The sequence below is a fragment of the Camelus dromedarius genome, chromosome 33 (assembly GCF_036321535.1).
Source record: "Camelus dromedarius isolate mCamDro1 chromosome 33, mCamDro1.pat, whole genome shotgun sequence".
In the NCBI taxonomy this organism is placed as follows: domain Eukaryota; kingdom Metazoa; phylum Chordata; class Mammalia; order Artiodactyla; family Camelidae; genus Camelus; species Camelus dromedarius.
In genome coordinates, this window is record NC_087468.1 from 9,822,995 (window position 1) to 9,836,895 (window position 13,901).

General features: G+C 42.8%; 1 protein-coding gene across 6 annotated transcripts in view; it reads left to right on the plus strand.

Annotated features, from left to right (window-relative positions):
* REV1 (REV1 DNA directed polymerase) overlaps window positions 1-13,901 on the plus strand; it is a 73,423-nt gene that overhangs the window by 45,179 nt on the left and 14,343 nt on the right. For 3 of the 6 annotated variants that reach the window (XM_064481860.1, XM_064481858.1, XM_031441106.2), the window contains 4 exons: window positions 2,958-3,066; window positions 7,780-7,908; window positions 9,522-9,676; window positions 11,926-12,045. In XM_064481860.1, coding sequence (XP_064337930.1) covers window positions 2,958-3,066; window positions 7,780-7,908; window positions 9,522-9,676; window positions 11,926-12,045 — 513 coding nt within the window. Of the gene's footprint in view, window positions 1-957; window positions 1,156-2,957; window positions 3,067-7,779; window positions 7,909-9,521; window positions 9,677-11,925; window positions 12,046-13,901 lie in introns of all 6 variants that reach the window. The other 3 variants (XM_031441107.2, XM_031441108.2, XM_064481859.1) reach the window with 3 other exon arrangements.

Sequence of the window (13,901 nt, forward strand, 5' to 3'; positions counted from 1 at the left end):
GCAGCAGAGAGCTGGTCCTCTTGCGTCTTTCCTTCCATCACAAATGCTCTGACGGTAAACTGTTTATTACCAGAATTGTGTCACTGGTTACTTGTCTTCATCAATTTAGCCCCTAGATTTTCATAACATTGTAAGAACCTTTTATAACTCGCATCCCCTCCACCTCTGAGTGTGAGTTACAGTAAACCAGAAGGTAAATATTCAGAGAACTATTGAAATTTCACTTGCCATTGAAAACTGTAAAAATACTTTCCTGTCACTAGGAAAAGTGAATATGATACTTTGTGTTTTATACTTTCTCTTTAATTTGATATCATTTACTTATTCCTAAGCTTTTGACCCAGTAGGATCTTATCAAATATTTGCCACATGTTAACATGAATAGATTGCCCTTTATTATAAAGTTTGGTTGCAGCTCACTTTGTACTTAGAATTTGTTTTTTCAATGCTTTTGTTCCTCTTTCCTTGTTCTCCGATCTTTCTTTCTCTGGGTCCTGTTAGACATGACACCAATTTTAAAATATTGAGGATCAGTTTAGGAATTAGAATCTTTGGCTTCTGGACATTAGGTTTTTTTTAAAAAAATTCAGTTCTGATGTTGTGGCTTTTCTGTCTAGGCAGAGTGTTAGAGCAAATAGCATCGTTAGCCCTTCACAGAAACTTAGTGTCTTGCTTGTCGTGTTCACAGACTCTTGGTCTGATCGGGCCAGAGTAACCAGGGCCCTCCATCCCTGACTTCCTCTGGAAGCTGTCTGCTCCGCGGTGCTCGGCAGGGAGCCTTCCCACTGATGATCTGCTTGCACTCCTGTAGACTCGTGGTTTCCTGGCTGGGGCCTCTCCTCCCTTCCTGGATCCCAGAATGCAGATGTTTTCTGTCCCTTCAACAACTTCTAAAGAACAACAGTTTTTAAAATCGTGTTAGTCATAGATTTATTCTCAGCGATTTCTTTTTCACAGACTTGGGTCCTGGCCTCTGATTTCTCCAAGCGTTCCTCCACATTCTCCATGTGCCCGTCTAGGTTGTCGAGCTTTGATGAGCAGTTCTCTACTTTCCCTCCAGTGAGGACAGTGTGTCCCTGCATTTCCCTGAATCTCCCATGAAGCAGCTCACCCCGCTTGTGGAGGGACCGCGCACCCTGCCGCGCTGTGGAACAGGTCAGCCCGCCCACAGAGGGGTGGCGAGGGCGCCCTCGGCCGGGCCTTGGGAGCAGGGCCCAGACGCTGTTCTGCCGCAAGCATGATTTTTCTGTGATTTTCAGGACAAGTTTCTTAAGTTAACTAGCCCTTCGGATATAAATCACCTGCCCCCACCCCCAGCTTTTAAGGCCTCACTTGTGGTTACGCCTTTGAAAGGCAGGCTGCTGGCGGTGGCTCTTCAGGCTCCAACTCTTTTTTCTGGTTTAGAGCAGCCTCTGCTGAGCTGTGGCACTGCCAGCCCGCAGATTCCTACCGATTTTCAGCTTAGAGCAACGGCTGTTAGCGCTCATACTGAGCCGTCCAGAACCCCTCACAAGCACCCACAAACCCCGGTGGTCTGCTCTGCACCCTGTCTTTAATTTGTCACAGTACAGCGTATGTTAGTCACAATATATCCGAAATCGTAGCTCGAATTGTTTACTCTGGTCTTTTTATTTTTGATGCAAGTGGAATTCGACCCCATTAAGATGCCAGCCCTCAGAGCTTGACTTGCACTGTGCTTGGTGTGTTTGGGAGCCGGAATCCAGGAGTGCTTGTGTGGGTCGCATAGTTGGGGGAAAGATGCTGATGAAATGACTGAAGTCAAACCGGGAAGAGCGTTTTGGCTCATAAAGCCAGACACTCTGCCATGTTCTCCTGGTGGTGTTTACCTGGCTGATTTTACATGGAACGTTATGTCTCTGAAATAAATGGAAGATAAATATTGGTTTTGTTAGTTATGTGTTGTTACGGTGTACTCAAAATAATTTTGTCTAGAATTACCTAAGTGCTGTCTTGGTCTTACTTTACTAACTGATGGTATTTTTCATTCAGAATAGTAGAACCGGGACTGAGAAGACAGGTTTTTAAGTCATATTCTTCTTGGAACTCAGTGGTGTCCCAAGAGACATAACACAAGTTGTGTTTTAATCTGTTCCCTACTCGCTGGTGAGGTCACGTGATGTGTAGTCAGTGGGCTCTCAGACCGTGTGCTTTAACGTCCTTGTGTGAAGCTGTAAATCTTGTTTGGCTTTGGGACTTACTTGTGAGCTGTCCTGTTCAGGCTAGAGTTGTCGTCTGTAAAGTAATTGACACTTTGATCACACTTGAGTGGTTTTAATTGAGAATGCATTGTTAAACCAAATAAACCAAAAGCAGGATTTCGTGAAAAGGAGGATGATATTGTGACGCTCTTTAACTTGATGTGTGTTCAAAAGAAAGATCTTAGATTTAGGATGAAACTTTTTATGGTATATGACTTCTTAAATTATTTTTTGATCGAATGACTTGTAGGAATTTGATGTTTGTTGAAAATATTAATTAGCTTTAAGTTTTGCAGGCAGTTTTTTTTTAGGAAACCAAAAGAGCATTGAGAGAAATTTACAGTATTTCTCTTTAACTATTTAGCATTCCAGAGAGCTCTGTCACCCTTCTGAGGCTGTAGGAGGGGGTCCATCTTCCTGATCACTTTCCATCCTTGTCCATCTCAAGAGACTGTGTTAAAGGAGTATTTTATATTTATCTTTTGGTATATATATTTTAAAATTACTGTTAAGACAGAACTCTTTCTATTTATTATGATAAGTTTTTGTCTGCTGGTGAAGAATATAATAGAAGCAAACCATTTTAGAGTTAATAAGGGGATAAATGTCAGTGGAGATGACTATATTTGGACTTTATTGAACATCTGTGTATGAAAGGAGTGGAAAAAAATTTCTTGAATGAAAGTTAAGGAAAAAAATCAGTTTTTAACATATAGCCCTTAAATTTTATTTTTAAAGCAGAAATACCAGATCCATCAATGTGGGAGAATCAAGATTCAGCGCAAATAAATGGAATTGATTCTGTTTTGTCAAAGGCCGAGATTGCGTCATGCAGTTACGAAGCCAGGTATGTAAAAGTGAGGGCATTGCAGTACTTAGTGAATAGTTAATTTACTTAATCATTTTTGTATAATCTTTTGAAGTGGATTCACACATGCCAGTCAGGCCTACAATTTAAGTTTTTAGAGAGATGTTACGGAAAGAAATCTTTCTAGCCTTAAGCCCCATTGGTTCCCTTTTTTCCCTTCACAAATGCTGGATAACTTTAAATAAATACTTTAGTGGCCTGAAACCAGTAGGTCCTGTAGTGGAAACAAAAGAAGCTGGACATTGTCATTCTTAAACCATTGTCTTTTGAAGCACAGAATTAAAGAATTAGATACTTTTGAATGTGAGAGGGCCTTAGTGTTCGTCTGCTCGGATCGTTTTTAAGTTTTGTCAAAACTTGACTGCCTGTTAATCACAACTAAACAGTTGCACGCCAGCCGGCCCCCTCCCCACTGTGAGCTGCAGTGTCATCCGCTCATCCGCTTTGTTTGCGGAACTTCACCTCGCAGGGACCTTGACCTGATCACAGCCAGCTGTTTCAGTACAAGAAGGAGACATCTATATCATATGATCCTCATATTTTAAAATAATTTTCATTTTTAGAAAGTTGATTATAATAGTTGTAAAAATAGAGGGAGTAATAATGAAGTGATCAATTGAAAAGAACATTCCTTTTTTTTTTTCCCTTTTCTGATAACTAAACACAGATGTTTTTAGCTTTATAACACAGCAAGCATTTATTTACACACTGTTGGCAAGTGTTAAAGTATTTAGCAATTAAACAGTCAGGTCACATCAGCTACATTTTCAGTCGTTTTGGGGGGAATACTATCTTTATGGTTGGTCTTAATACTTTTTTAAAAATTGAGATATATTTGATATTAACATTAACTGTATACAATATTCACTTGAAATATGTAACTTTTTTAGTCTTGATTTAAAGTTGGTTATTCAAGCAAATCTAACCTGCATAAAAATACAGTTCAACATCATCTATTTAGTTTGTTTAAAATCTTACCATTTTAGTAAAAGGATTTTTAAGAAAAAAGGATTATGTTCAAACATGCATAATTATAAAATAATTTAAAATTATTTTCCATTTATGACATATCAGACTTTTACTCCTGGACCAAGTTTGCCTTTCTCATTGACAGAATTGTTGTAATCTTTTTCTTCTTTTTCTTTTTTTGATTTATTTTTATTTATTTTCATTCACTTTTAAATTTTATTTTTATTTTTTTAATTTAAGTATAGTTGATTTACAATTTTATGTTAATTTGTGGTATATAGCATAGTGATTCAGTTATACATACATATGTATAAATTCTTTTCTATATTCTTTTTCATTATAGGCTATTACAAGGTATTGAATATAGTTTCCTGTGCTACACAGTGGGACCTTGTTGTTTATCCATTTTATATATAGTAGTGTGTATCTGCAAATCCTGAACTCCCAATTTATCCCTCTCCATCCCCTTTCCTCTCTAGTAACCATGTTTGTTTTCTTTTTCATTGTTAGTTGCTAATGTAGCCAAGGAATTGAAGCTTACTTTAATAAATAAAGAAAAGTCAAATCTAAGTGCACTTTGGATTGTTATATTTTTATTAGCACAGGCAGTTTAGAGCTGATCTTATGCGTACTGAGTTATGGAATGGTGACAGGCCACGTGTTTCTGATGGCTGGACGTTGTGTTCTGTATCTGGGCGGGGGGGTGATGATGCCCAGAAATACCTGCTCGTCTTTGGAGTTTTCTAGCTGATCAGATGAAGGCTCTACCCTTTCTGTGCTGCCTCTGCAGGACCTCTCTTCTCACCTAGCGCCCCAAGCTGGAGGCTGTTTGGGGAGTGAGTGCCAAGGCCGCCTCTCAGTTAGAAGCGTCGCCAGTTCCTGGTGGTTTTGGCCTCCAGCAGCCACAGATGTGTCTGTGCTCCTGGCTTCCATTGCTGTTTCGATGGTGCATCTGTATTGTGCTGCAGATGGCGGCTGTCAAGAACGTATTACAGAATAATTGGGGTGACAGTATTGAGGGCCAGATACCATGTAGCAAGCTGTTTGTGTCACTCAGATGGCAAATGTTTATTTTAAAGAGATGCAAAAAGTGATGGAAATGAATTTGAGTTAAAGTTGGGGAAACAAAAACAAACCATGAAACCCACAGCAGTGGGGTTTTTGTCCTTTAATTATAATTTTCATTTTCTAGAAGGCTATTCCTAGTGAAATCTCTTTACCCTGGGTGTGTGTGTGTGTGTGTGTGTGTGGCCGTCTAATAGTTATATTTTCCTTAAGTGAGTATATTCACAGTTAATAAGTATATTCACAGTTGCATCAGAAAAATGTTTCTGCAGTTGGAGTGGGGACTGGTTTGTGGGGACGGTCATCCCAGTTTTAGGCATTGGTTTTCTTTCTGTAGATACAGACTTTATAATAATGGGGTCAGCAGAGGATGGAACGTGAGCATGAGATGGCAGGAGTCAGAGAGAGGTAGAGTGTATGTGTGTAGGTCAGAACATGTGTGGCAGCCAGTGGATGGCAGGAGTCAGAGAGAGGTAGAGTGTATGTGTGTAGGTCAGAACGTGTGGCAGCCAGTGGTTTACCATGAAAAACTGGCTTATACATAATAAGAAGGTGGACATGTGAATGGATAGGGAATGATACAGAAATTCATAGACTCATAAATTTTTAAGGTCAAATCATTCTTAAACCTCTGTTTGGACATGCTTTTTTGAGGACCTGCTACACTCCTTAATTAGTGATGTGGATGTCCTTAAGTGTGTCGAATGGACAGTAGCAGTGACTTAATAGTTAATTTTTTAATATTGTCTAATGCAACACAGATACAGTTGTCTGAGCACAGAGCACGCTGGAAGAGCCTGGGAAGAAGCTGTTTCTGCAGCAGACACTCTCACGTATGGGTGGTTGACCCAATGGGGTTTTAGTGGGAAGAGTAGATGTCCCTATGGTGAAGAGTCACTTCAGACTGTTTTGCAGTCATCTTTCCCCGTTTGTTTTATATGCAGTAAGGCTAACTTCCCAACCATCACCTCAAGGTTTTTGCTTCCCTTAGTTCTAGGAAGCCTCTTAGGTTTTCCCTTTTTTGTTCATGACTTCCTCACAGCGTCTGGTGGCCCCTACACATTTCTCTCTGGGATGTCGGATGCATGAGTTTGTAAATTGATGCATTCTCTTCTTCTAAGTAATATGCCCCTGAAATTTTTTGTGTAAGTAAAAAATTTGAAAATGAAAGTATTGTAAATGTAATAATATGATATTTATAGGAATTATTTAACACCTTCCTTTAAAAATGAATAATTACCTTTAGTTTGTAAGTTTAGCTTTTGCACGCTGAACCTGTATACCTAGCGTTATTGAAAATGTTTTAAACTGTGCACTTCTGTGTAGACTTCTCAGTTCTCATATACACACTTCCCTGCCTTATGAACAAGGTCCATTGACCCGACTCCATCGCCTCCTGGGCCAGTGCAGGTCACCCTCTTGGACATCATGAGATCCACTTTGCTCGGTATACGTTACCCACCACTTCATATAATGCCTGACGCATAGCTTTGTGGTAAATGAAGGAGTGGTTTTCTGTCCCATGCTTCTGTTGGTCACCTGCTCCTTTGCTGTCATTTTTCCCTCCTGTTGGGTGTTTCTCATCTGCTGTGGGCTTTGCAGTTAGATCATCTGTTAAACAATGCGTATCATTTTGCATTTACTCCCGCTGAGCAGCTTGGAGGATTCCTCTCCTCGCTCTCACTGGTGGTCTGAGATGGGCAGCATGCCGGAGGCCTCTGAGTAACTGAGGGCTGTTTGTATCTGTGTTTCCTAAAGCAGGGCACACCTCCACACTAAGTAAGCTCTTCGTAAATATTTATTGAATGAATGTATGGAGTAACTGTTTGATGTATTTACACAGGAGTATGTAATCTGGTGAAGCATTGCTTCTTATTATTTGCTTTTGTTTTTATGTCAGTATTTTTTCTTGATTCATTGCGGAGTGGTAAAATGGAATTTTACTAGTTATGTCTAATTCCATAATCATAGTTTTGTGCCGAATGCTCCAAATATCAAAGGTAATGTGGGCATTGAGACACGCAAAAAGATTTAAAATTTACCATTTTCAGTTAGGTCCCTCACAGTTCTGGAACCCTGGCTCTTGCCAGAGTGACGTCTGTCCTTGGACAGTGCTGTTGGCATCTCAGCCACTGTGCGGCCACTTCAGGAGCAGGGAATTGGTCAAGTGGGAACTGGGTGGTCATAGGATGAGTGCATTTTGTCTGTTTGTCACAAGCACTGTTTTGTGCATGTCCTTCGTTTATACTCTGTCTTTGGGGGATGAACGTTGGCCAGGCCGTGCTGCGGGTTAGGGGAAGCAGACCTCTTCTGACAGCACATTCCTGCTCTGCGGTGGTTGTGAATCCCCAGCATATGGCGTGCCGGCATCTCTGCACAGGGGCCAGCCCCAGATAGGCAGGAGCCAAGCCTGGTCTCTCAGTAACAGGCTTTGGCACATCTGCACCTGTCACTTCACTAATCAGACGATTGTGTGATTCTCCTTTGGGGGAAAACAAACCTGTAAGTTTTCTTAATGCCTGTTTTTTACTCCTGATGAGAATGGAGTTAAATGAAAATTGTGTATTAGTGGCATGGAGGTATTGTCAGTATACTTGATACTTGGTTTGGCGCTTAAATTCCTAGTATAACTTCCACTGTATTTTGTTTTTTCTCTAGACAAGTCGGCATTAGGAATGGAATGTTTTTTGGGCAAGCTAAACAACTTTGTCCTAACCTTCAAGCTGTTCCATACGATTTCCATGCGTATAAGGAGGTCGCACGAACGATGTATGAAACGCTGGCAAGGTACGGCGCGCGCCACAGCCCCTCCCCGTCTGGGTGGCTGCACTTCCTTTATCTCATGTGGGAGAGGGTCCAGCTCTCCTTAGGACTGTCAGGATCACTTTTGCTGGACTCCCATCTCTTTTGGGAAGCCTTCCCTCAGCATCCCAGCATCAGGTTTCCTCTCCTGCTTGCGAGCACCTCGGTGGCGGTGGCTCAGTCCTAAGGGCCGTCTGCGCTGTGGGGATTGTTCGGTGCTTCCCGACGGGGACGTAGAGCCTCGTTCTCTGACTGCTTACCTTCTGCTCAGCAGCTCCGGTTTTCCTTCCATGGAACGAGACAGATGAAGGGTTGGAATTTTTTAACCTATTTATTCTCTTTTATTACATTTGAATTATAGTTTTGTTTAAAATTAGGACTGCTTGGTTAACGAGTAGAGACTCTTTCAAACCCTTTGTCTTCTAGAAGTTGTTAGGTATGCCAAAAGTTAATTTTTATTAAAGTTTTTAGTAATACGGTTGACCCTTGACCAACGTGGGGGTTGGAGGCATTGTCTCCACGCAGTGGAACATCCAGGTATAAATCCAGGTGGTCGGCCTCTGTGCCTGCGTTCCTCCATATTCGCTGATCGTGTAACACTCAGGTATTTCCTACTGAAAAAAGTCCATGTGTAAGTGGACCTGCGCAGTTCAAGCCAATGTTGTTCAAGGATCAACTGTAGTTTCAAGGTGGGCGATTAGTTGGCTTGAGAAAAGGAGGTTAAAAGTATTTACAGTGTGGGTATATTTAATATTAATTCAAAACTCAAAATTTAGAATAAGTATATGGCAGGACATGTGTGCTCTGAAGCTGGAGTCGGCATGTTTTCTCTGTAACCGGCCAGATACGGTCGTTGTCCCGACTGCTCAGCTTGCTGTGCACAGTGGAAGCAGCCACAGACGAGGTGTGAGCGAGCCAGGCTGTGTTCCACGCAGCCTTGTGGTCCCCATATTTAATCAGCATTGGGACCATGTGGCAACTCTTCCTTTTCTTCCTCTCTGGCAAATTGAAACAGTCCTCTGTGCGGCTAGATCGTGACCCAAGAACAGCGCCCAGAGCGTTTCCACGTGCGGGGCATGTCGATGGGTGTCTTCTAGACAGGTGTGTAGGCCATGGTTCCTCCCACCCTGCTGTGTCTGAGGCCTGACACAGAGTGGCATTTAATTTTGGATTTTTGTTTAGGAGAGTATCAGTTACTTACTTGACTGATTTGTGTGACTTTTCTGTCCCTCAAGGATGCTGGTAAACCATGTTTCAACATTTTTTAAATTAAATGTTGTGACAGTTCTAATTCAGTTACTACTTTTCAACTTTTCAGAGGTTTACAAAGGTATTCTCAATATAAAGAAACTGGAGTGATCATTTCTGCTGTATTTTTGGTAGTTATGGAAAAAAAGAAAATGCTAATTAATTAACTGCAGTTAAAAGTTAAGTGAAATGGCGCTTGGGCCAGTTTAATTAAAACGCTAATATTTTTAGCATTTTTAGTCTTGTGGGGAATGTTGAAGGGAGATAGCACGGGAAGACTTGTGCCACATGTGTGTTTGCTGGGAGTTAAGCTGTGGCTGTGACTCGTTGCCTTGGCTTTGCGTTGGCAGCTACACACACAACATCGAAGCTGTGAGCTGTGACGAAGCGCTGGTGGACATCACCGAGATCCTCGCGGAGACCAGGCTCACCCCTGATGAGTTCGCCAGTGCCGTCCGCACGGAGATCAAGGACCAGACCAAGTGCGCGGCCTCCGTTGGAATTGGTTAGTAGCAGCTTGTCTCCTACCGTTCATTTCACTCAAAGCATTGCCCTGCGAGCGAGGACTACCACTTAATTTTTAGGAGTGATTTTTAGGTTTTTTTTTAATTACCTTACTGCATAGGCCTCCCACTTCTAAAACAGTTCTTAGTGTTGCTCACAATTAGGCAGAACATGAGATAAAAGTGGTGGAAATGTGAGTGAATGGTTGATAATATCTTTGGAATAAACACAGTGGTATAGTTCTTACTTGTTCTTCAAAAATGGGGGATTGAATTCAGTATTTGTCAACAGGGTTTTTTTCCAAGAGTGAACAGAGGCCCATGTTGAATGCGGTGTGGGGGGTGGGGTTGAGTTAAGTGTTGCGTGGTCTGAGTCTTGTTGGGACTCAGTTACTTTCTGGACTGGAGCTTCCTGGGGGCGCTCAGCCAGTCCCGTCCTCACTCGCTCAGAGCCGTGTCAGCGTTGGTGACAGTGCCCTCCCTGGTCCCCCTCTCCCCAGCCTCCTCGGCCTCTCCCCTCCCATCTCCTCCTCTCCCAGCATAAGCCCCCCAGGCCCTCCTTTCTGAACACACTCAGCACCTCCTGCTAAGACGCCTCTTTCCTGCCATCCCTCAGGTGGACCCGGGGTCCCTGCTGCCTCTGCCTCAGGCTCAGGAGGCAGAGGTGACGCAGGTCCCCATGTCACTCCACCCGCTGCACCTGCGTTCATGGTCACAACCCTCTTCCTCCGCAGCGCCTCATCTCGTGCTCTCTGGGGTTCTCATTTATACCTGAGTGACAGTGACAACATAGGGGGGCCGGTGCTACTGAAAGGTTTTCCTTACTTGCGTGTCCCAAGATGGTGGGGACGCGCCACACAGGACCCCATGCCCAGGCACCAGCTTTGGGCCTGGAGTGAGGGGAGGTCCTGGGCCGGCCTCTGCCAGGGTTTCTGTGGGAAAGGCTGGACAGGGCACAGGACCTGGCCCTGGGATGATTTAAGGCAGGAGAAATACTGGCTTTGTGTCTGAGTCTGATACGGAGCTGGTTGGGGTGCGTGGCGTGTGTGTAAGGGGCCTGCTCCCCAGGAGGTTGCTTGCTGCCTGGAGGAATGAACCAGCCCTGGGGGGGGCGGTCTCTCCCCATCAGCAGGACTTCCCAGATGTCAGAATCGCATGAGTACAGAAAACACGAAGTGTGATTAGCACGCGAGCAGCCTGCTCCTTGCCGAGCCGGCTGTCCCGTCTCCCGGGGTGTGGCCCTCAGACCCCCACGCCGTCCCTTCAGGCCTTGCCCTCTCTGGTCCAGCAGCAGGCACAGGTTTAGTTCTTCATTTCTAATTGTACTTATTTTTAATTTACAAGTGTGATGATATGAGTATGTATGTTCTTTTAAGTTCAAGCAGATAATTACGACAAAAATCCCAAATGATGTTTCCACTCCTCAGCTCCCCTTCCTTCAAAACTCACCACTTTCATCATTTTGGTGTGACTTTACAGTACCTTCTCTCTTCCTGAACATCTATTCATGTACCATAGGAAAACACACCATTTTTACTTAAGTCTCCCCTAAAACCAACGTGTGGCCTTTATAGAAGTCTTCTGTCGTTCGTGGGGGTTCTCTTACTCACATGGGGGCTCACCAAACCCCACCCGGGTGTGTCTCAGACCCCTGGTGCCGCCTCAGGTCCCAGTGCCCTTCCCTCCGCTCTGCGTCAGTTACCACGTCCGTACACACACCCTGGACCTCACCGTCAGTATCCATCTTCATCTTTAAGACATTCATACCCTCAGCTCCTACCGCACGTGTTCTGGACACATGGTGAGACCTCTGGTCCTTTGGGCTTTCTTTTCCCTCGGTCTGATGGCATTCCTTTGGCCTATTTCTACCGAGCGTGGATCCAGTGGTTGGTCAAATGAACTGATTGTTGATCATTCCCCCGGAGTCCTATAAACCTCCAATCTTAAGATTAGGACTGTTTTTTTCTGTTCCTTTATCTGGTAGGAGGTGTTGAAATGACTGTTTTGGAACAGAGAGAAACCTCTGTCCAGGAACCATGCTGGTTATGATCTGTAACACTTGACAGAATTCTGCCAGTTTTGTCCTGTGTTTTTTAAATGATCAAAACTGCAAATTATTAATTTTCATTCTTTTTAGAAATTTGATAGGTAACCTGTTATAGATGTTGTTGTTAAGCAATTTAGAAAATAATTGTGAATATTTCTTGAATGACTTTTTTTTCTTTCTTTTTAAAAAAAAAAAAATTTATAGGTTCCAACATTCTCCTGGCCAGAATGGCAACTAGAAAAGCGAAACCCGACGGCCAGTACCACCTAAAGCCGGAAGACGTGGATGATTTCATCCGGGGCCAGCTAGTTACTAACCTGCCAGGTGAGTGCAGGGCTTCTCTTCTTAACTTTAGTTTCATTAGTGCTTTTCATAGTTGTGTCGTGTATCTCTGTTTTCCAAAACATGAATTAAAACATCTTTCAGTCTTTTACTGAGTGCATGAGAAACAGAATGGAGAGTTCCACAGTGGATGCCCTGTCGGTTCTTTATCAGAGCCTTAATGCAACATTTTGGTTTTGCTTCTCATGTCTTTTACTTTAAGTATTTAAATATTTCTCAAGCAGCAAGATCACAGAATTCTAAGAAATTATTTTTAAAAGAATATGATGAAACTGACTTTTGGTCCTTTAGATAAGTCAGAACTGAAATAGTGTACTTCTAGGCCATCAAGTTCTGTTCTTCTGTTTACAAAATTATCCTGTCGAACTAATGATACTTTTTTCTTTCTTTTTTTTTTCCTGGTGAGGGGAGTTAATTAGGTATTTATTTATTTACCTACTTACTTAATTTATTTTTAACGGAGGTACTGGGGATTGAACCCAGGACTTCATGCCTGTAAGCACACGCTCTACCGCTGAGCTCTACCCTTCCCCCATGGAAGTTTTCTGAGTTTAGTAAGCAAATAGGTTTTAAAAGTAGAAAATGTAAGAACTGCATTAAGAAGAATAAAACCTAAGGTGAAGCACTGGGCTTTGTTAACTGGCGCTGAAGGAGAATGTCCATAAAGGTGCGCCCTTCTCCTGAGGGCGGGCTGCCCCGTTGTGGCGCTTCCCTGCGCAGTGACCGTGTGGCTCGCCGACCTAGCACATGAGGCTCTTTCTACGGAGAAATCATCAGACGTAATTTGGTGTAACTGAAAAACATGGTTGAGGCCTTGAACAGGTGTGATTTTTTTTTTGTGAAGGGCAATTCATCTCACAATTATTAAATATTCAGACTTGCTTTCTAGGGCAGAAACCTTTTTGTAAGAAGTTTCTCTAAACCATACAATAACCTTCGGTACTGTTTCACAGCACCCTCTCCTGCTTCTGTAAAGCAGCCTGTTAGCTTCACAAAGCTCCCATGTGTTGTTTGAGGTGAAATTCATGACTCATTTTTAAATTCATTTGTTTGTTAAAAGTGTATTTAGTGGTATTTTTAGGTGCATATTCTTAAGCCTAATAAAAGTATATCTGAACTAACTTAGAAATTTCTGTTACAGGCCATGAAACACTAAATGACCCAAGTGTTATTTTATGATGGGTTAGTTTTAAAGCTTCCTGACTCCCTGGGAAATAACACCCAAGAATGCATTAGCATCAGAGGTGTGAAATGGGACATTCTGATGGTCAGTTCAAGGTTAAATTTAAAGAATAATTAACCTTATAAAGTCATGCTAGCAAATCACCTTATTAGACAGCACAATTGAACAGTTTTAATAACATTTTATTGTACTTGATATAAGAAGGAACCAGTATACTTCAAGCTGCATGTGAAATTCAGGCTCCTTTCACTGGCCACCTCTAGTTTGCTAAGGCCGCCGTGACGAATCACCAGGGACTGCGTGGCTTAAACAGCAGGATTTTCTCAAATTCCTGGGGACTGGAAGCCCAAGGCTGAGTCGTCAGCGGGTTCGGTTCTCCTGAGGTCTCTCCTTGGCCTGTAGGTCGCCGTCTTCTCCCTGTGTCTTCGGTGTTTTTTCTTCATCTGTGTCCTGATCTCCTCCTCCTACAGGGACACCAGCTGTGTAGGATTAGAGCCCACTTACATGACCTCTTGTTAACTGCAGTTACCTTTTTAAAGGACTTGTTTCCGGTTTCAGCCACGTTCTGAGGTACTGGGAGCTGGGACTTCAGCATGGGAGTTTGAAGAGGCACATTGCCATCACATAGCACCATCTTTAAACTGCACCATTTTTT